This window comes from Mercenaria mercenaria, chromosome 19 (assembly GCF_021730395.1).
Source record: "Mercenaria mercenaria strain notata chromosome 19, MADL_Memer_1, whole genome shotgun sequence".
NCBI classification, from domain to species: Eukaryota; Metazoa; Mollusca; class Bivalvia; order Venerida; family Veneridae; genus Mercenaria; species Mercenaria mercenaria.
In genome coordinates, this window is record NC_069379.1 from 31,087,687 (window position 1) to 31,104,714 (window position 17,028).

Consider the following 17,028-nt stretch of genomic DNA (forward strand, 5'->3'; position numbering starts at 1 on the left):
TGAAACTTGAATGATTACTTACCTACAGACTGGAATATCATTTTCCACATTACATGTATACCCTTCTCCACAACTTCCAATAATCGTGTACAGAATCTCACATGGCGCCATATCTTTATAAGAATCTAAATTAATAATAATTTTACAAGTTGTTTAAGCACAAGTTGAATGTTATTAATAGTAATAGTTTTTCACTGTTACAACGTAAATAGGAAATCTGTTACCATACCATTGAATTCAAGCACGTTTAAAAAATCAATAAATAATAATGAATAATAACAGTCACGCCAAATAAAACCATACTTCATTTCATGCAATACCTCCCAGTATATTCATCAGATGTATGAGACAAACTTTGATCTTGTTGACATTGGTAAGGAACAAACAATATATTCATTTCTTGAAATAAGATATTGGAAAAACAGAAACTCTTCTTTATCTTAATATGATTTTTACTTCTGTTTTGTTTTTCTAATACTTGCTTATTTATGGCAGAAATAAAAATGAATGTTTGATAACTTCAAGCATTCTTATCGCCTAGAGGTTTTTCAGTCCGAATAAAAGTCTGAGAATTCACCTGACGTAGCGTTGGCAGTCCGTCCATCAAATACAAGTTCAGCACCCTTATGCAGTTCGATGATTGCCTGTACTACTTTGATAGCAACATTTTTATCAGCCGTACCATACCGGACAGAATAATTGGCAATGATGCTACCTACACTATTGAAAGATCATAAAATAATATTACAAATGGTGTGCAAAAATATTTTTTAGTAAAGTTAGTTAAGAAATAAAGTGTCTTAAGTTCATAAAGTAAAATTATAAACTTACATCAAAATAATATGAAGCACGGAATCAATCAAAGATAAAAAAAAACCATTTTTAACGCACTAGTTACTACATTTTCTACTTTATTATCATTGATCTTTGTCAGAATGTTTGTCCCTATGAGATCTAGGTCAAGTTTGAATCTGGATTCCTTAGGTTAAAACTAGTTCATTAGCTTAGGTCAATTCATAGAAAGACATTAAAATTCTGAATGGTCAAAGGGCTTCTTGTCTACCTGATCTTCATAAGACTTAAGTTAGATTTGTTTGTCTGTTTGCCTGGGTCAGTTAGGTTAAATGAGCGATACAGGGCTTTCAGGATCCTCTTGTTTTAGTAGATATTTATATTGTCTTTCTGATCAAAATGTATAAATACTATTCAAAAAGCAAAATATGAATTAAAAGTAATATTATACGATCATTACATATAAGCTGCGGGGAAATTATAAAAACGTTGGTTTATAATTCCATTATAATTTATCTGTAAATTTTAGCACACATAAAACAAAACGCTGGTATTCATGACAGATGTATTTTCGCACATAACAGAATCTTCTTGATATTTAGTAAAGTAAAGCGATCAACATATCATTTTATTTGTAACCCAGTTTTGGGCCATTTTTTATTTCACTCATCGCATTGTAACCCAGTTAGGGACCATTATCCATTTCGCACCATCATATCACATGTTCATAAATATGTTTATTTTAATGTTCGTTGTTGTATGTCTGTTAATATTTCTAATTATTGGAGTTAAAAAGTTTTAAAGTGATGTTTTATTTTTCCTTTTGTTTCCTTTTGAACTAGAATTCATACAACTCCAATAATTTTCCGTACTAATAAACCAGCTTCTCGCTTAATATAGATTTCAATTTGTATTTGTTAAGCCCTTAAGGCAATGCATATATATATTAATGTGTGTTACTCATTCAGTTTTCTAATAGTAATAAATCATGATAACAGACTTTCGGTGATTATTCGTATTATATATTACAATCAGGACTTTATATGTAAATTTTTACTAATTCAAAGATCTTACCATTACCATGATTCTTGTTTGAATATCTTCCATTTATTTCTTTTGAGAGGCAGGTTGCACAGCCGCATTACAAAATGTAATTATGGTTAATAAATTCTATTAAAAACAAAAAAAAAAACATGGATGCACGTTGCCTAACCGGTGAAACAAGGAAGTTTCTCGTAATTGTCTATTCATATCATTATCAACGATGTCAGCTGGCAAAAAAACTGAAATCATCAACATTTTGATCAGTTTTGTTGAAATGTGTAGCCACACCACTACTATTAGCAGTATCGTGTTAAATCTATGACTGTTCATGAATACGTTTAGAAGCCTGTTGTTCTGTTTGGCCTACATATTGCATGTTACATATTTTACAAGTTGTGAGATAAATGACATGTGATGATGTGCAGTCTGCATCAAATTTAGGTTTGTACATTGACGAATTTGAAGAACTAACGAATTTGTCAATTTCTACTATCATAGCAAATTGTAAATTTGCGAATTAGTTCAAATTGATAAAAATGTGATAAAAACGACTCAGAGACTTGTTATTATATACCAACCTGTTTATGGTATTCCCGCGGCTTAGATGTTATAATTGTATAACGTTATTTTTAATCTATATACTGACTTATAAGTAATAGTTTTATACTGTGATAAAGACATTATACCCGGGATCCAATTTCTACTGTTTTGATATTTTATTGCCAATCTATAACCTCCTAATAGTATCTAGTATATTTTCCGTCGCTTGACTGCAGGTATTCTTATTAAGTTTATTATCTATTTGTTTGTTTCAGCAATCGATCTTCATAAATTTAAGAACTTTGTTAGAATAATAGCTTATATCATTTGATAATTTTTCACTTTTTCAGCTTGTTCGTAAATTTACGAACTGTATCAGGTTTACATTTGTATCATTTGTTAATTTAACAGTTTAACTGCTTGTTTGAAAATTTATCAACATTGTATGAACATTATGAAATAAATGCTTATAAATGCGAAATTTACACACTAAATGTATGTCCTTTTCTACACTAAATTTTTACAAAGTTTATACACAGACTGAATGAATAAAAGAGCGTAAAATTGGGGGTTTCAAATGAAAAACTAGGGAATTTGGAAACGGATTTCCTTTTAAAAAAGAACAATGCATAAAATAGCATTGCTTAATGTTAGCAGAATATACATAATGAACTTTGTTTATATCTAGTTCATGTGTGTTTTACATATTTGATGTTAAAGTCAAAAAAATGTAGTATAATACGTATGGCCCGATTCGTTAATAATTCGGTTCCATAAAAATTTTTTAAATATAAGTGCTTTTTTTTTTCTTTTTTTTTTCATTTTTAATCCTTTTTTGCATAATTATTTTAAGTTTTGGAAAGTAAAAAAATTTGATATTTATATTTAATCTGCATATTTTCTCATTTTCGGTAATGAAAAACTCTAAAGAGGTCCGAAAAATCTTTAAAATATGCCGCAACTGAAAAAATTTTGTTTTTTATAAATATTAAAATGAAACATTATTAAAAATGAGTTTAAATTTAATTTTGCATAAAAAAAGAAAAAGTAAGTATTGTTTAATGTTCAAATTTAAATGTTCTATTAAAAACTTAAAATCACTTGATTGAAATGATAAGGAACGTGTTTAAAGTGTCCCCCCGAAAGCCGGTTGTTTACTGGATCTTGCGTTCATTCCCGGGGGAGGGTTGCTCCCCCTTTCGATTGTGCGTGAAAACATTCGTCTATACCTCCGTATTTTTGGGAAAATTACAGTTCTACGAAAAAGGTCAGTGCTAATTCAAAAACCAGGGAAAATGTTAAGGGTTTTTGTCACCATTAATTACTGAAATTTTTTAACAAAAGGGGGCTTAAAAAAACAAAACAAAATAAAACAAATGATTGTAGTGAGAATTTCATTTGAACATTTAAAAAAAAGTACTTGTTAACTTACTGTTGTCAAAAAACTTATTTGCAACGCGATGTTTAAACCCGCGGGGTTGGGTTTGTTTCCAACAGGAAGATCTATTCGATTTAAAAACTGTACAATCAGCATGCCCAATCTATGAATTTTGGGGGAATAGCGATTGAATTTTTAGAATTTAGTCAAAGTTTGGGCTGTTATGATTTACAAATATAAGTAAAAACAGGTAAATTCCTTTATATATAGTCATACTTGAAATCAGCTAAATAAATGCAAAAAAATATAAAAAAAAAATGAAATATGGGGACATCCATTTAGCACTCTCTTATGAAATATGTCTTCACGTTTTGAGGAAAAAAAAAAAGATGATTTTCAACACCCTTAAAAAATCTTCAGTTTACCAGTTTACCTATAATAAAGCAGAAATCAATGGAACTGATCAGTATTTGTAGAGAATGTATAGATAAAATATTTACCTGGCTTTAGCGTAGTTGTGGGAATACCTAAAGCAGAAAAGAAAGGTTCAATTTCAAAGACGAAACGATGAGTAAGATAATAATCCTAACTCATACAAAATGTTTAAATATATGAAATAATTATTCTGACAAAATACATTATTTGTGTTTACGTTTTGTTGCTTTCTTTTACAGAAATGTTAATGATATAAAAACGTATTTAAACAATCACTTTCATTTTTTTTACCTGATACACAATTGTCGCCTGTTAGTTTCTCATATCCTCTTTTACAGTCGCATCGATACCACCCTACAGTATTAACAAAAGTTGCATTCTCATCTCACTACAAAGCGTGCCACTTTTTCCATTCGTCAACATCTTCTTCAAAGTGTCACCTTTCCAGTTCGATTTCAATTACAAATTCCTGTTACAATATCGCAGTTTGGACCTCATTTGCTGATTCTTGGCATGGCGTTCCCCGACAGTAAAATTTGTACCTAATATTGCACTGCATTCTAATTGAAAAAAAATAAACTATAAAAAACTTTGTTTAAAAATCACTTTTTTCTGTTATAAACCAAGTACGTATGATTCGACTACTATTTTCCATTACATTTAAATGATACTATATTTTTCTTTAAAATTATGTTTCCGTTTATAAAGCTGACCTGCTAGACTTAAATTGTAGGTCTTCACTTATATTTTACAATGTTAATTATTTTTTTAAAACTATGCATAAATTTTGGAAATAAAGTATCAAATTTGTGAAGCTATCAACACGAACCAAAAATTAATTGCATACGTAAGCACATGTCCTTCTGTTCCCGAAAGCCAGCATTGCATGTGCAATGAAAAGAACCAATGCTGTTTTCACAGGTAGAATTCATTTTCGTATTGCAAGTAGTACTGTCCTCTGTGCATTCGTCAACATCGTCAGAGCAGTCTCTGCCTGACCATCCCTTAAAAGTGAATTATGTTTTGTATTATCAGGCATCAACTTGTTTGACAAGATAAAAGCGTTAACCAATACTTAAAAATCGTTTTGCTTCTAGAAGTAACCATACGAATTTTGTAAGTTTTGTGTTATTGTCATTATTTGATCTGGACACTCATTTTAAGGAGAGGTCAATATATGACTCATGAAGGATTATATTGAATCTTGTAAAATTGGTTTAAATTACATTTAAGTCATTGCTATGCTTTTCTTACTATCACATTTTGTATGAAGAGAACTCGAAGTTGTTCGTTGGGTAATATTGACATAAATACCTGAATGATTTAACAGACGGCCCAAATAGCAGTATTATATTTCAAAGCAAGTTTGAGTAAAAAAAAGAAAAATTATACCTGTGTCTTGATATATTACTCCGTCAATATTATGAAATATCTAAAACCTGTGCGATAACATTTGTTTCTGTATCAGCAAAATTCCTCGACTTAACGTTTTGAAATATAACAGAAATGATGTCATGAATTTACAAAGACGGTTATGTGTAAAAGGTCAAATTTTAACGTAAAGTAAATGATCGTTCACACGTTTTCAAGGATAGTACAATTTGATTTTTAACGAATTTTAACGAATATTTACAAAATATGAAGCATACTTGAAATGTGAAGATGTTACTAATAAATAATATAACCGAAACATACAGTTATGTGGAGACAGTTTGAAAATGCATTTAACTGAATGAATATCTTAAAAATATGAAGTGTTCGAGTATTTGAAATAAGAAGATGTTACTAATATATAATATAACTTTTTATTCAATTAATGTAGGCTCAAAAGTGTACGAGCTTGTTTAATACATGTAGCCATGGAAACCTTCGTTAAGTTTTGGAAATATATTTTAGACAGGTTTTACGAGATTTTTATCATGTTATTTACTTACTCAAACAGAAACTGTTTAAACTATCTAAGGTCATTTTCTTCATAATAAGTAGCTAATGAAGTCCTTACCGGAACACATGAGCAATTGCCTGATACATGATGACAGGTTTTTGTATGATCAAAATTACACATGCATTCTTCGCTGCAGTTGTCACCATAGTGTCGTTCACCACATTCTAAATCAAAATTCTTCCATTAATTATTTGTACGGTTGCAAATTGTGTACATCATAACAATGCAGTAATATTCAATATAATACTGCACTGAAGACGACTAGGTCACAGTGACGTTGTTCTTTACCAAATGTAATTTGTCTTATAAAATTCTATCTACTATTTGAAAGAAAGTACACATTGACGTTACAGCGTTGCAAGTTAAATATATCAGTTTTTAATTTGTAATGCCATGAAACGGTCTTATACAACAGTAAAAAGGTCTAGGATACCTTTACAAGTACCAAGTTCCATGGTAAGATAACCTTTATTGCATCTGCAATTAAAAGTTCCAAGGGAATTTTCGCATGTTGAATTGTCTGGGCAAATATTTTCTTGTTTACATTCATCTATGTCATTTTCACAGTTTACTCCGTTCCTACCAGCTTTACAAGTGCAAACCCCGTTAACTGGGTCACAGTATTCAGATTTTGATATATTACATGTACAATTTGATTTACAATCATGTCCATATTTCCATATATCGCAATCTGAAATAGATACAATCGAAGTAAATATATGATTTTAGGTACTGGACCCTATAATTAATGTTCATAGAACGGCATTTGCTCGATGTATTCTTAAAGTTGACCGTGTTTCGCTCTGTGTTGCAATTTTTAAACATTTTTACCGAGTCGTATGTTTTGATTTTTTTTGTCAATTTTGTTAGTTCGTGATATTTCATCAAGCTCAAGTAAGGCCAAATTTCAAAGTGATGGCCACTATCTAAAACGTTTGCAGAGAATCATTTTACCATCAATTTTGATAAAAGAAACTATTAGTACACAATTATAAAACAAAAAAAAAACTGTCGATATCTTTTTTTCTAGGGTGCCTCAAGTAAACGGATTGAATGAGACAGAATTCTAAGTCAAACATTGAAAATTTAGGGTAGAATCCTGCGGGTCTGTTTTGAAATTGTCTCACTTCATTCAAAAATAGCCATGGGGCAGAAGTGAAACCTACCTACACTTCTTCTACGATATGTAATCTAAAGAGTGACAAATGTATAAAGGGTTACATCAACACACCGCTTTGGACTTGTCAGCGTAAAGATATCATCGGAGATCTTATCTTATCAAAGTCTGAAGCTGTTATAAAGATCTAGCTACCTGTACATATGTTTCCTTGTTCACGTAACCCCTCATTACATCTGCACTTGTATGACCCATTCGTATTCTCGCAAGTTGAGTTTTCTTTGCTCTGACACAAGGTCGAGTTTTCTTCGCATTCATCTATATCTTCAGAACAGATCGAACCAATCCAACCCTACAAATACATATTTGCATTCACGGTCCAGTCAAATCAAAAATCTCTACCACTGCTTACAACAGTTAATTTGTATTGTAAAGCAGCTTTTATTTGCGCATCGTCTAGTATTAACAAGTAATGTTTTAATTGAAACAATCTGTTTATGCTATTCGACAACATTAGCTACACTTAAGTATATACAGTAATGTCGATATAAAAAACACAAATCGAAATTCGTTTAGTGAACCAAAACAATGAACTAACCTCTTTGCAAGTGCAATTCCCAAAGACGTGATTGCAAGATTTCGAATTTAGTTTATGACATTTACAGTCCCTACTGCAATTAAATCCGTATCTTCCTTTTGGACATACTGCAAAGTATATGCATAGGAATACATGTACTTAATATGTGGAATGAGAGTCGAGTAATTCATATTGAAAAACAAAAATGAATGATTCCATGCCTAAATACTTGTGTCTAAAGAATAAATGGTCAGTAGTCTGATACTTTCGATAAAAGCCTACTGCACCACAGACATGTTGTTACATCTACTTTTTATGTATGTTGTAACTATAATTATAAGTACAATATTGCCGAAATTACTAAAATATTTTTTTTGATGGATTGTACTTGTTTGCACAAAAGTACATACTTTCACAGTTTCCATCAAACATCATTCGGTAACCAGTATTGCAAGTACAATTATAGCTTCCATCGGAGTTATTACACATGGAGTGTGTAGGACAAGTTGTTTCATTTTCGCATTCATTTATGTCGTTTTCACAGACGGTTCCATTCCAACCCCCTATACAAACGCATGTTCCTGTCTTAGCATCACATGTTTCTGTGTTTGTTTTGTTACAATTGCAATTATACAGGCAGTTGTCACCAAAAGTCCAGATGGGGCACTCTGAAAGCATAGAGCATTGAATTTCCGTACTGTCTACGTTTAATTAAGAGTCTTTGTTCATATGCAATGGCATTTTGTAAAATTATAAAAGCCAGTGCACTTTGAAAGCAAGAGCACTGATTTTTTTGTTTAGGTTATGTGCTTTTGTTACATAAACATATGTCTCCCTTCTGTGTATACCTTTAGCTCTGGTGGACATATTGAGCAGCGAAGCAGGAAATGTCGGCGATATGCACAACTAGGTTTGGTATTGATCTTTGTTGTGAAGTTTCGTCGATATCTGTCCAAGAGTTTTACCTGTAAAAGCTAGAGAAGTGTTTTCAGGTTTTAGCTCTGGTGGCCTATTTTGTGAAGTGAAGCAGAATATGTCAGCGATATGAACAGCTTGGGTTGGTACTGATTTCTCCTTTGAATATTCGTCGAAATCTAGTCAGCAATCTGACCTGTGAAAGATGTACAAATTTTTATCTTAGCCCTCAGCATTAGTTTTGGAGATAGTAACTTTAACCAGAATTTTCTAAGTCCAAAAGGGGGCATAATTTGCTCAAAATACATGTCAGAGTTATGGGACTTGACCCAGCGAGGTTGGTAATTGATCTAGAAAAAGAAAAAATAAGTTTCAAAGCTATATGCCTTTAAATGATAGCTGTATGTACTTGCATGCAAAAACTTAACCAAGGTGTGACGCCGACGCCGACGCCGACGCCAGGGTGAGTAGAATAGCTAGACTATTCTTCGAATAGTCGAGCTAAAAACGGGCGCAATTTTCTTTTGTACAATACAAATAGAAAACTTAAATACAACTAATTCTTACCGAGTCCTTTTAGCAAGCCATCGATAACGGGGATAACTTTTATTTACACTGTCCTTTAACTTTGGAATATGGTGGGGGTAAAAGTGAGGTTAGGTGCACCATAAACCGGCTTAAGCTCCCCAGCGGTGGTTTTGCCACTGACCGTTTCAAGGCGGTGCCCACACTGTGTTCCAATATTTGTTTGTCTTGTCCTTGTGTGTTTACTTTGTGTGTATTGGACGTGTGCACGTCCGTGCGCTTGGTTTACGTTTGGAGAGGCTGCGTTTTTAGAACTTGGCTTTCCCTGTTGGATATTCATCATTGTTTTTAAGTTTTTATCAATGTGAAAGACAACATGTATGAGAATGCGGCCGGATTTTTAACGTATCACATGAGTAATAAAGTCTTTAAGAAGATAAGATGATTTAGAAGCGCAGAATGCAACCAAGCAAGCACAATAACAGCAGACTCAGTTTGACAGAGTCTGTTCATGCGATGTTATGAAAAGTGCCACATCCTCACGTCCCACTAGCACGGCTTCAGCGGAATTCTATTAAACAGATATTGAATGGGCTCAATGATCCCAAAGGACCAGAAAATGTAACAACACTGACTCCAAGTACGGACAGACTTGCAAACGTCTGACATGTTGAAAATTCTTTATCCAAAGTGTGGCTGATAATTATGAAGAAACACAAGTAACTAAATGTCAATAACAGGAAACTAAGACACGAGACTACTTTTTGAAAAAGTGCATGACCCTTATACTGCTTCATTTGTATGAAAGTGGTAACTATGTAATATCTGGGTAAATGTTTGATCAAATCCATCCTTGAAGGACAAAGTTAAAGATCGGACACGCATTCAATAAAGGGAAATAATTCAAGAAGTAAGATGGTTAGATTATAGTCCATGTACACTGAACGTCATCTAGATGTTCTCTACCAATATGTGCAATTTGCATACATTCCCTAAGTAGTTTTAGAGTTATACCCTAGACAAAATCATTTATACAGGAAAATAACTAAAAATGGAAGAAGGCTAGAGTTATGGTTCTTGCACACGTCATATTATAATGTCATACTGAAGATTGGTGCCAAGTGTTTTGAAATCCATCCATGAATGGCAAAGTTACAGACCGGACAGGAAATCCTGATGAACATTCAATAAAGGGAGAACATTCAGAAAGTAAGAGTTACTGATTAAAGGTTCTTTCATGCGACACATTTTCATGTCATGCTGATCACTGGTGCAAATTTGTTTTCGAAATCCATCCATGAACGACAAAAATACTGAGAGGACACGAAATTGGGATGCGAATTCAATGCAGGGAGATACTTCATAACGTAGGATGGATACAGTCATGGTTCTTGCACTTGCACGCAACACATTGTCATGTTATACTGGTTGTGCTAAGTCTTCTTGAAATCCATCCATGAACGAAAAAACTACAGAGCGGACAAAAGGCCTAGTGTCCCAGCTTAGACAAACTTGGGGGAGGACCTTAAATGTGATGATTCAGACCCCGTTTGAGGAAGATCTGTTAACGGGTTCATGAGAAGATGTCTTTTTTTTCTATTTCAGTTCTAGCGACCCATAAAAGGGACTAAGTGCCTCCGTCGTTTAATGTTGTTTTTTTTTTCATTTGTATTTCCAGAAGCCCTTAAAAGGGGGTTAAATGTCCCTATTTGGACACATTTCAGAGAGGACCTTACATTGATGCTACAGACCAGGTGATGAATATCCTTCTAGCGGTTTATGAGAAGTCGTTTACAGGTATTTCTACTTTAGCTCTAGCAGCACCTAATATGGGCCAACTGCACCATTTTTTAAGAATAAATTTTTCAGAGGACCTTATAACGACGCTATAGACTAGGAGTAATGAAGATCCATCAATTGCATCATGAGTAGAAGTAGTTTAAACGTTGTTCTGTTTTTAGCTGTAGCGGCCTATAAAAGGAGCAATGCAAGCGGCCCTATTTGGATTAATTCGAGGGAGGATCTTACAATGATGCTACATATCGGGTTTGTTGAAAATCAACCAAGCGGATCATGAGAAGAAGTCATTGAAATGAATTTCTATATCTTACTAGAAGATGCTTTTGTAGAAAAGCGCATGTCTCCCCCAATGCATAGGTAAGAAGTCAATAAGGGACAGTAGCAAAAATCCAAGAGACACAGATGGTTGCGTGCAATAGGGATCATCTACTCGGCATGTCATCCCAAGAAGTTTCAACATTCTTGACCTAGTGGTTCTCAAGTTATTGATCGGAAATGGATTTCCATGTTCTGGCCCCTGTGACCTTTACCTTTAATAAGGTAACCCCAAAATCAATAGGGATCATCTACTCTGCAAGTCCAATCATCCTATGAAGTTTCAACATTCTGGGTTAAGTGGTTCTCAAGTTACTGATCGGAAATGGTTTTAAATTGACTTTTGATTTTTAACAAGAGATCATAGAGTGATCTTGGCGCCCACCATTGAGCCATTTTTGAACGTTCCAAATTTCAAGACTAGCTCAAGGTCAAAATCAAGGTCAAAGTTCATTTCGGTACACAAAGCTGTGCATGTGGTCCATGCATGTGGTCCAAATTTGAAAGATGTAGCTTGAGAAATGTGAAAGTAGGTCACTAGATCAATTTCAAGGTCAAAGTTCATTTTGGTACACAAAACTATGCATGTGCTTCAAATTTGAAGGCTGTAGCTTGAGAAATGTGAAAGTAGGTACTAGGTAAAATTCAAGGTCAAATTTCAATTCAGAACATAAAACTATGCAAGTGGTCCAAATTTGAAGCATGTAGCTTCAGAAATGTGAAAGTAGGTCACTAGGTCAATCTCAAGGTCAAAGTTCATTTCGGTACACAAAACTATGCAAGTGGTCAGAATTTGAAGGTTGTAGCTTGAGAAATGTAAAAGTAGGTCACTAGGTCAAAATCAAGGTCAAATTTCATTTCGGAACACAAAACTATGCATGTGGTCCAAATTTGAAGCTTGTACCTTCATAAATGTGAAAGTAAGTCACTAGGTCAATGTCAAGGTCAAAGTTTGTTTCGGTACACAACCCTATGCATGTGGTCCAAATTTGATGGCTGTAGCTACAGAAATTTGAAAGTAGGTCACTAGGTCAAGATCAAGGTTAACTCATGTCAAGGTTCATCTTGCCGCTCAAAACTATACATGTGGTCCAAATTTGAATGTTGTAAGTTATGGACAAGAAGATTTTAAAAGTTTTTCCCTATAAGTCTATATGAACCATGTTACCAACAAAAGGCCACAACTCATTAAAAATTGTTGAACCAGTCTGATTTTCAGGGGGACACAACTTGGGTACCTATACATCATTCTGACAATGTTTGCTAACCTCCCCCCCCCCCCACCAGGTAGTTTCTGAGGAGATGCGATAACGAGAAATTGTTAACGGACGGAAGGACGGACGGACCATGGAGCAGAGTGATTTGAATAGCCCACCACCTGATGATGGTGGGCTAATAAAAATAAATAATCAACCAAATTATAAAAAAAAACAAGAGATCACAGAGTGATCTTGGCGCCCACCATTGAGTCATTTTTGAATGTTCCAGATTTCAAGACTAGCTCAAAATCCTTATAACTAATTATTAAACACATACACTAAACAAGAGAGATGGCACCATTAATGAGTTGTATGCAATTTTTTTTCTTATTATGGAAACAAAGAATGCACATATAATTTCTTATAACTAATAATTAAACCCAAAAGTTTGAGTACTAAACAAATCAATCATCAATCTACCAGGGTAGTCCATTCACTGCTGAGGTGTAATTGGAAAATAATGGACAGCTTGAGTCATTATCTCTTTAGTGTCTGCAGACTTTATGACCCTTCTACAGGTAAGGCCATAAAAACCAATTAACTACTTTGAGGGCCACTGGATATAAAATTATATTAGAAATCAAAATAAACAAAGGGCCATAACTCACTCAAAAATTGTTGAACCAGTCTGATTTCCAGGGGGACACAATAAGAGGGCGAATAAATCATTCTGACAAAGTTTGGTCAAAATCCCCCCAGTAGTTTCTGAGGAGATGCGATAACGAGAAACTGTTAACGGACGGAATGACGGACGGACGACGGACCACGGACGCAGAGTGATTTGAATAGCAAACCATCTGAAGATGGTGGGCTAAAAACGCGTTTTAAGGTATTGGACCCGTAATAGAGTATCTCCTTTTTGAAGAGTATTCAATTCCTACCATAAACCTACTTTGACTACAATTTTCAGGGGGGCGTAGGTTCAAACCCCACTGGGACCAAATTTTTTTTTCCATGTTTTCCATTTTTCTAGCAAGTTTTTGCTTCTTTCAAGACTAATTATGGATGATTTGTACAAAAGTGGAAAATTTTTCATTTTATAAGCAATTTTTTTGCAGTTCAATGTGAACTTACCTCTGAATCAGGAGGGGTAGAGTTAGAAATCTTTAAAAATACAGAGTTACGTGCGGTAAAAGTTCTCTATTTTGCCTTCATTCTTTAGATTACATATTGTGGAAGAAATGCAGGTAGGTTTTACTATTGCCCCAAAGTTATTTTTGAATGAAGTGAGCAAAATTCAAAACAGACCCACAGGATTCGACCTTAATTTTTCAATGTTGGAGTTAGAATTCTGTCTCATTAAATCTGTTTACTTGAGGCACCCTAGACAAAAATTATCTTTACAGTTTTATTTTGTGTTTTATAATTGTTTAACAATAGTTTGATGTTTCTTTTATCAAAATTAATGCTGAAATGAATTCTCTGCAAACGTTTTAGATAGTGGCCATCACATTGAATTTTGTCTCTTCTTGAGCGTGAGGAAATACCATAAATTATACAAAATTAACAAAAAAAACGGCACGGTAAAAGTTGTTTAAAATTTGCAACACAGTGTGAAACATGGTCAACTTTAAGAATATACCAAGCAAATGCCATTTTTAAACATTACTATTAGGGGTCCAATACCTTAAATATAGAAAACCACTAAATGGTAAGGAAAACATTCAACATAAGACTAAATATAGATATGCTTTATTACGTCATATGCTTTATTACGTCATAAGGAGTGAATATTAAACAGTGAAATAATGAAGTATTATACAAATTCAAGTATATTTTTGACATATCTGGCCGTGCCAATACGCCATATAAAATATGTAAAATACTATTGACAAGAACACTAAAACGTTCTGGATAAGTGATACAACATTAAGACTAAAAATAAACTAACGAAACCAATACAGAATGCCCTTTAAAAACAGAGTGCGGTTGAATGGGTAAAAAATTGTGATTCTTTCTCAATAAACATTGACTGATTGCAATCAATATCTTAGCTTACTATAGATTTATAGTTTATTTGCGGATACAAATAAAATTATATATATATATATATAAAAAAGTACTTGATCTTCCTATAAACGAAGATCTAAGGATGACCTATTCACATTTATGGCAAATGTCAAACGTTGCTTAATTATATATGTATGTTATTATTATTGTATGATTGTTATTCTTGCATAAAACCTTTGTTTTTTGCCGATTTTGGGCATGCACAAACAGGGAAAAAACGTGTACAAACAAGGAGATTCTCGTGAGCACGCGCTGTTGGTGAACGTTTTGAATATGCTGTTGTGGGTCCAACGTAAGCAAATTATGGATCCCAAATCAATTTTGGCCGAAGTCGAAAGGTCCGAGATTTATGAAATCTTTTCATCTGCATATTTATTAAAAATATCATTTTTCAACCTAACTTTACTTTAACTTGTAATAAGCGCTACCTCTCTTGATACGCGACTGAATTGACGTTCCTTATTATTGTATTATTACGCGTATTAGACTCAAAGTAAGTTTACACGCCGCGATTTAATCCCTGAAAATGATAGGCAAACAACAATTTACAAAAATACAATTTCGTTTTCCAAATTAATTTGAGTCGAGAAAGTTGACATGCTAACTTTAAATCTACACTAAAACTTTTAAAAAGAAGATCCTTTGGAAGCATAGAATGTAGCCAAGCAAAATATTTACAGAATCAGTTTGATTGAGCCGGTTCATGGGAGATGATGGAAAGTGCAACACCCCTCACGGCCTCTAGCACCAGCTACAGAGACATTGAATGGACGCCATGATCCAAAAGGAAAAGCGAATTTAACAACTCTGTGTATGTGGAAACGTTCAGCAGCCTTCACTCGGCACTTTTAGGTTGTTGTTGTAATAGATACATGTAATAGAATATATAAGATTATCTTTTGGGAGCATAGAATGTGACCATGGCAAGTAATACAATAACATTTGGGTTTGAATGCGTCTGTTAATGAGAGGTAATCGAAACTGCGACGTCCTCGGTGCACACTAGCAGCCTTTAGCGAAATGCTATTAAAGAGATGTTAGATGAACTCCATGACCCTTTACAACGTGTCCATCATTTCAGTTTGGACAGTATCATATCTGCTTAAAAGTTGTGCATACCAAAAATATAATGACTGAGTTGCGAACAGTCGAAAAGGCAGAATATATCGTGCCTAGCATGATAAGGGTTAAGGACCAGAAAATGCACTAATTTGAAATAACCTTATTTGATTGTTGGATTGTTTTGTGTGCGTGCGTGCGTGCGTGTGTGAGTGCGCTTGTTTGTGTTTTTGTTGTGTTTTTTGCTTGTTAGTTTGTTTGTGTACGTTTGTTTACTTTTTCTTTAGTTGTTTTTTGTTTGTTTGCCTGTGTGTATCTGTTTATTATACCACCACAAAACGAACTTTGGAAGAGTGGGGGTGGTGGTGTGTGTGTGGGGGGGGGGGAAGTGGGCGGGTATATAGGAGTGACCTTGTCGGTCGGTCTGTCTGTCTGTCGGTTCGTTGGATTTTCATAATTTCCGGACGATAACTCATGAAAGGCTTGACCAATTTAAATAATTTTTGGTACACAGGTGTAACATCAGAAAATACAGGTCAAGTTCGACTTTGGGGTCAGTAGGTCAAAGGTCAAGGCCACAGTGACTCGGAAGAGTCAAACAGTTTCCGGAAGATAACTTGAGAACATTTGGGTCTAGAATCATATTTTTTGTACACAGGTGTAACATAATAAAATACAGGTCAAGTTCGACTTTGGAGTCAGGTGGTCAAAGGTCAAGGTCACAGTGACCCTGAACAGTAAAACGGTTTCCGGATGATAACTTGAGAACGCTTGGACCTAGGATCATAAAGTTTTGTACATAGGTGTAACAGCATAAAATAAAGGTCAAGTTTGACTTTGAGGTTAGTAGATCAAAGGTCAAGGTCACAGTGACTCGGAACAGTTATACGGTTTCTAGTTGATAACTTGAGAACTCTTGGGTCTAGGATCATAATGTTTTGTACATTGGTGTAACATGATGAAATACAAGTCAAGTTCGACTTTGAAGTTAGTAGGTCAAAGGTCTAGGTCACAATGACACGAAACAGTTAAACAGTTCCCGGATGATAACTTAAGAACACTTGGGCCTAGGATCATGAAAATTGATAGGGAGTTTGGATGTGACCAGCAGATGACCCTTCAGGATTTTGAGGTCAGTAAGTCACCGGTCAAGGTCACAGTGACCTGGAACATTTAAAATGGTTTTCGGACAATAACTTCAGAATACTTTGGACTAGGATCACGAAACTCCATAGTGAGATTGGTCATGACCAGCAGATGACCCCTATTAATTTTGAGTTCCAAAGGTCAAAGGTCAGAATGACCCAGAACATTTAA

At 34.1% G+C, this 17,028-nt stretch overlaps 1 protein-coding gene across 3 annotated transcripts in view; it reads right to left on the minus strand.

Moving 5' to 3' along the window:
* Nucleotides 1-17,028, minus strand: part of LOC123542089 (uncharacterized) — a 226,890-nt gene that overhangs the window by 6,177 nt on the left and 203,685 nt on the right. Inside the window, exons 62-65 of one of the 3 annotated variants that reach the window (XM_053530953.1) lie at nt 8,239-8,496; nt 7,850-7,956; nt 7,447-7,603; nt 5,043-5,193 (exon numbers count right to left, since the gene is read on the minus strand). In XM_053530953.1, coding sequence (XP_053386928.1) covers nt 5,168-5,193; nt 7,447-7,603; nt 7,850-7,956; nt 8,239-8,496 — 548 coding nt within the window. In that variant the 3' untranslated portion in view covers nt 5,043-5,167. Of the gene's footprint in view, nt 1-22; nt 126-577; nt 721-5,042; nt 5,194-7,446; nt 7,604-7,849; nt 7,957-8,238; nt 8,497-8,713; nt 8,940-17,028 lie in introns of those variants that run through there. The other 2 variants (XM_053530951.1, XM_053530954.1) reach the window with 2 other exon arrangements.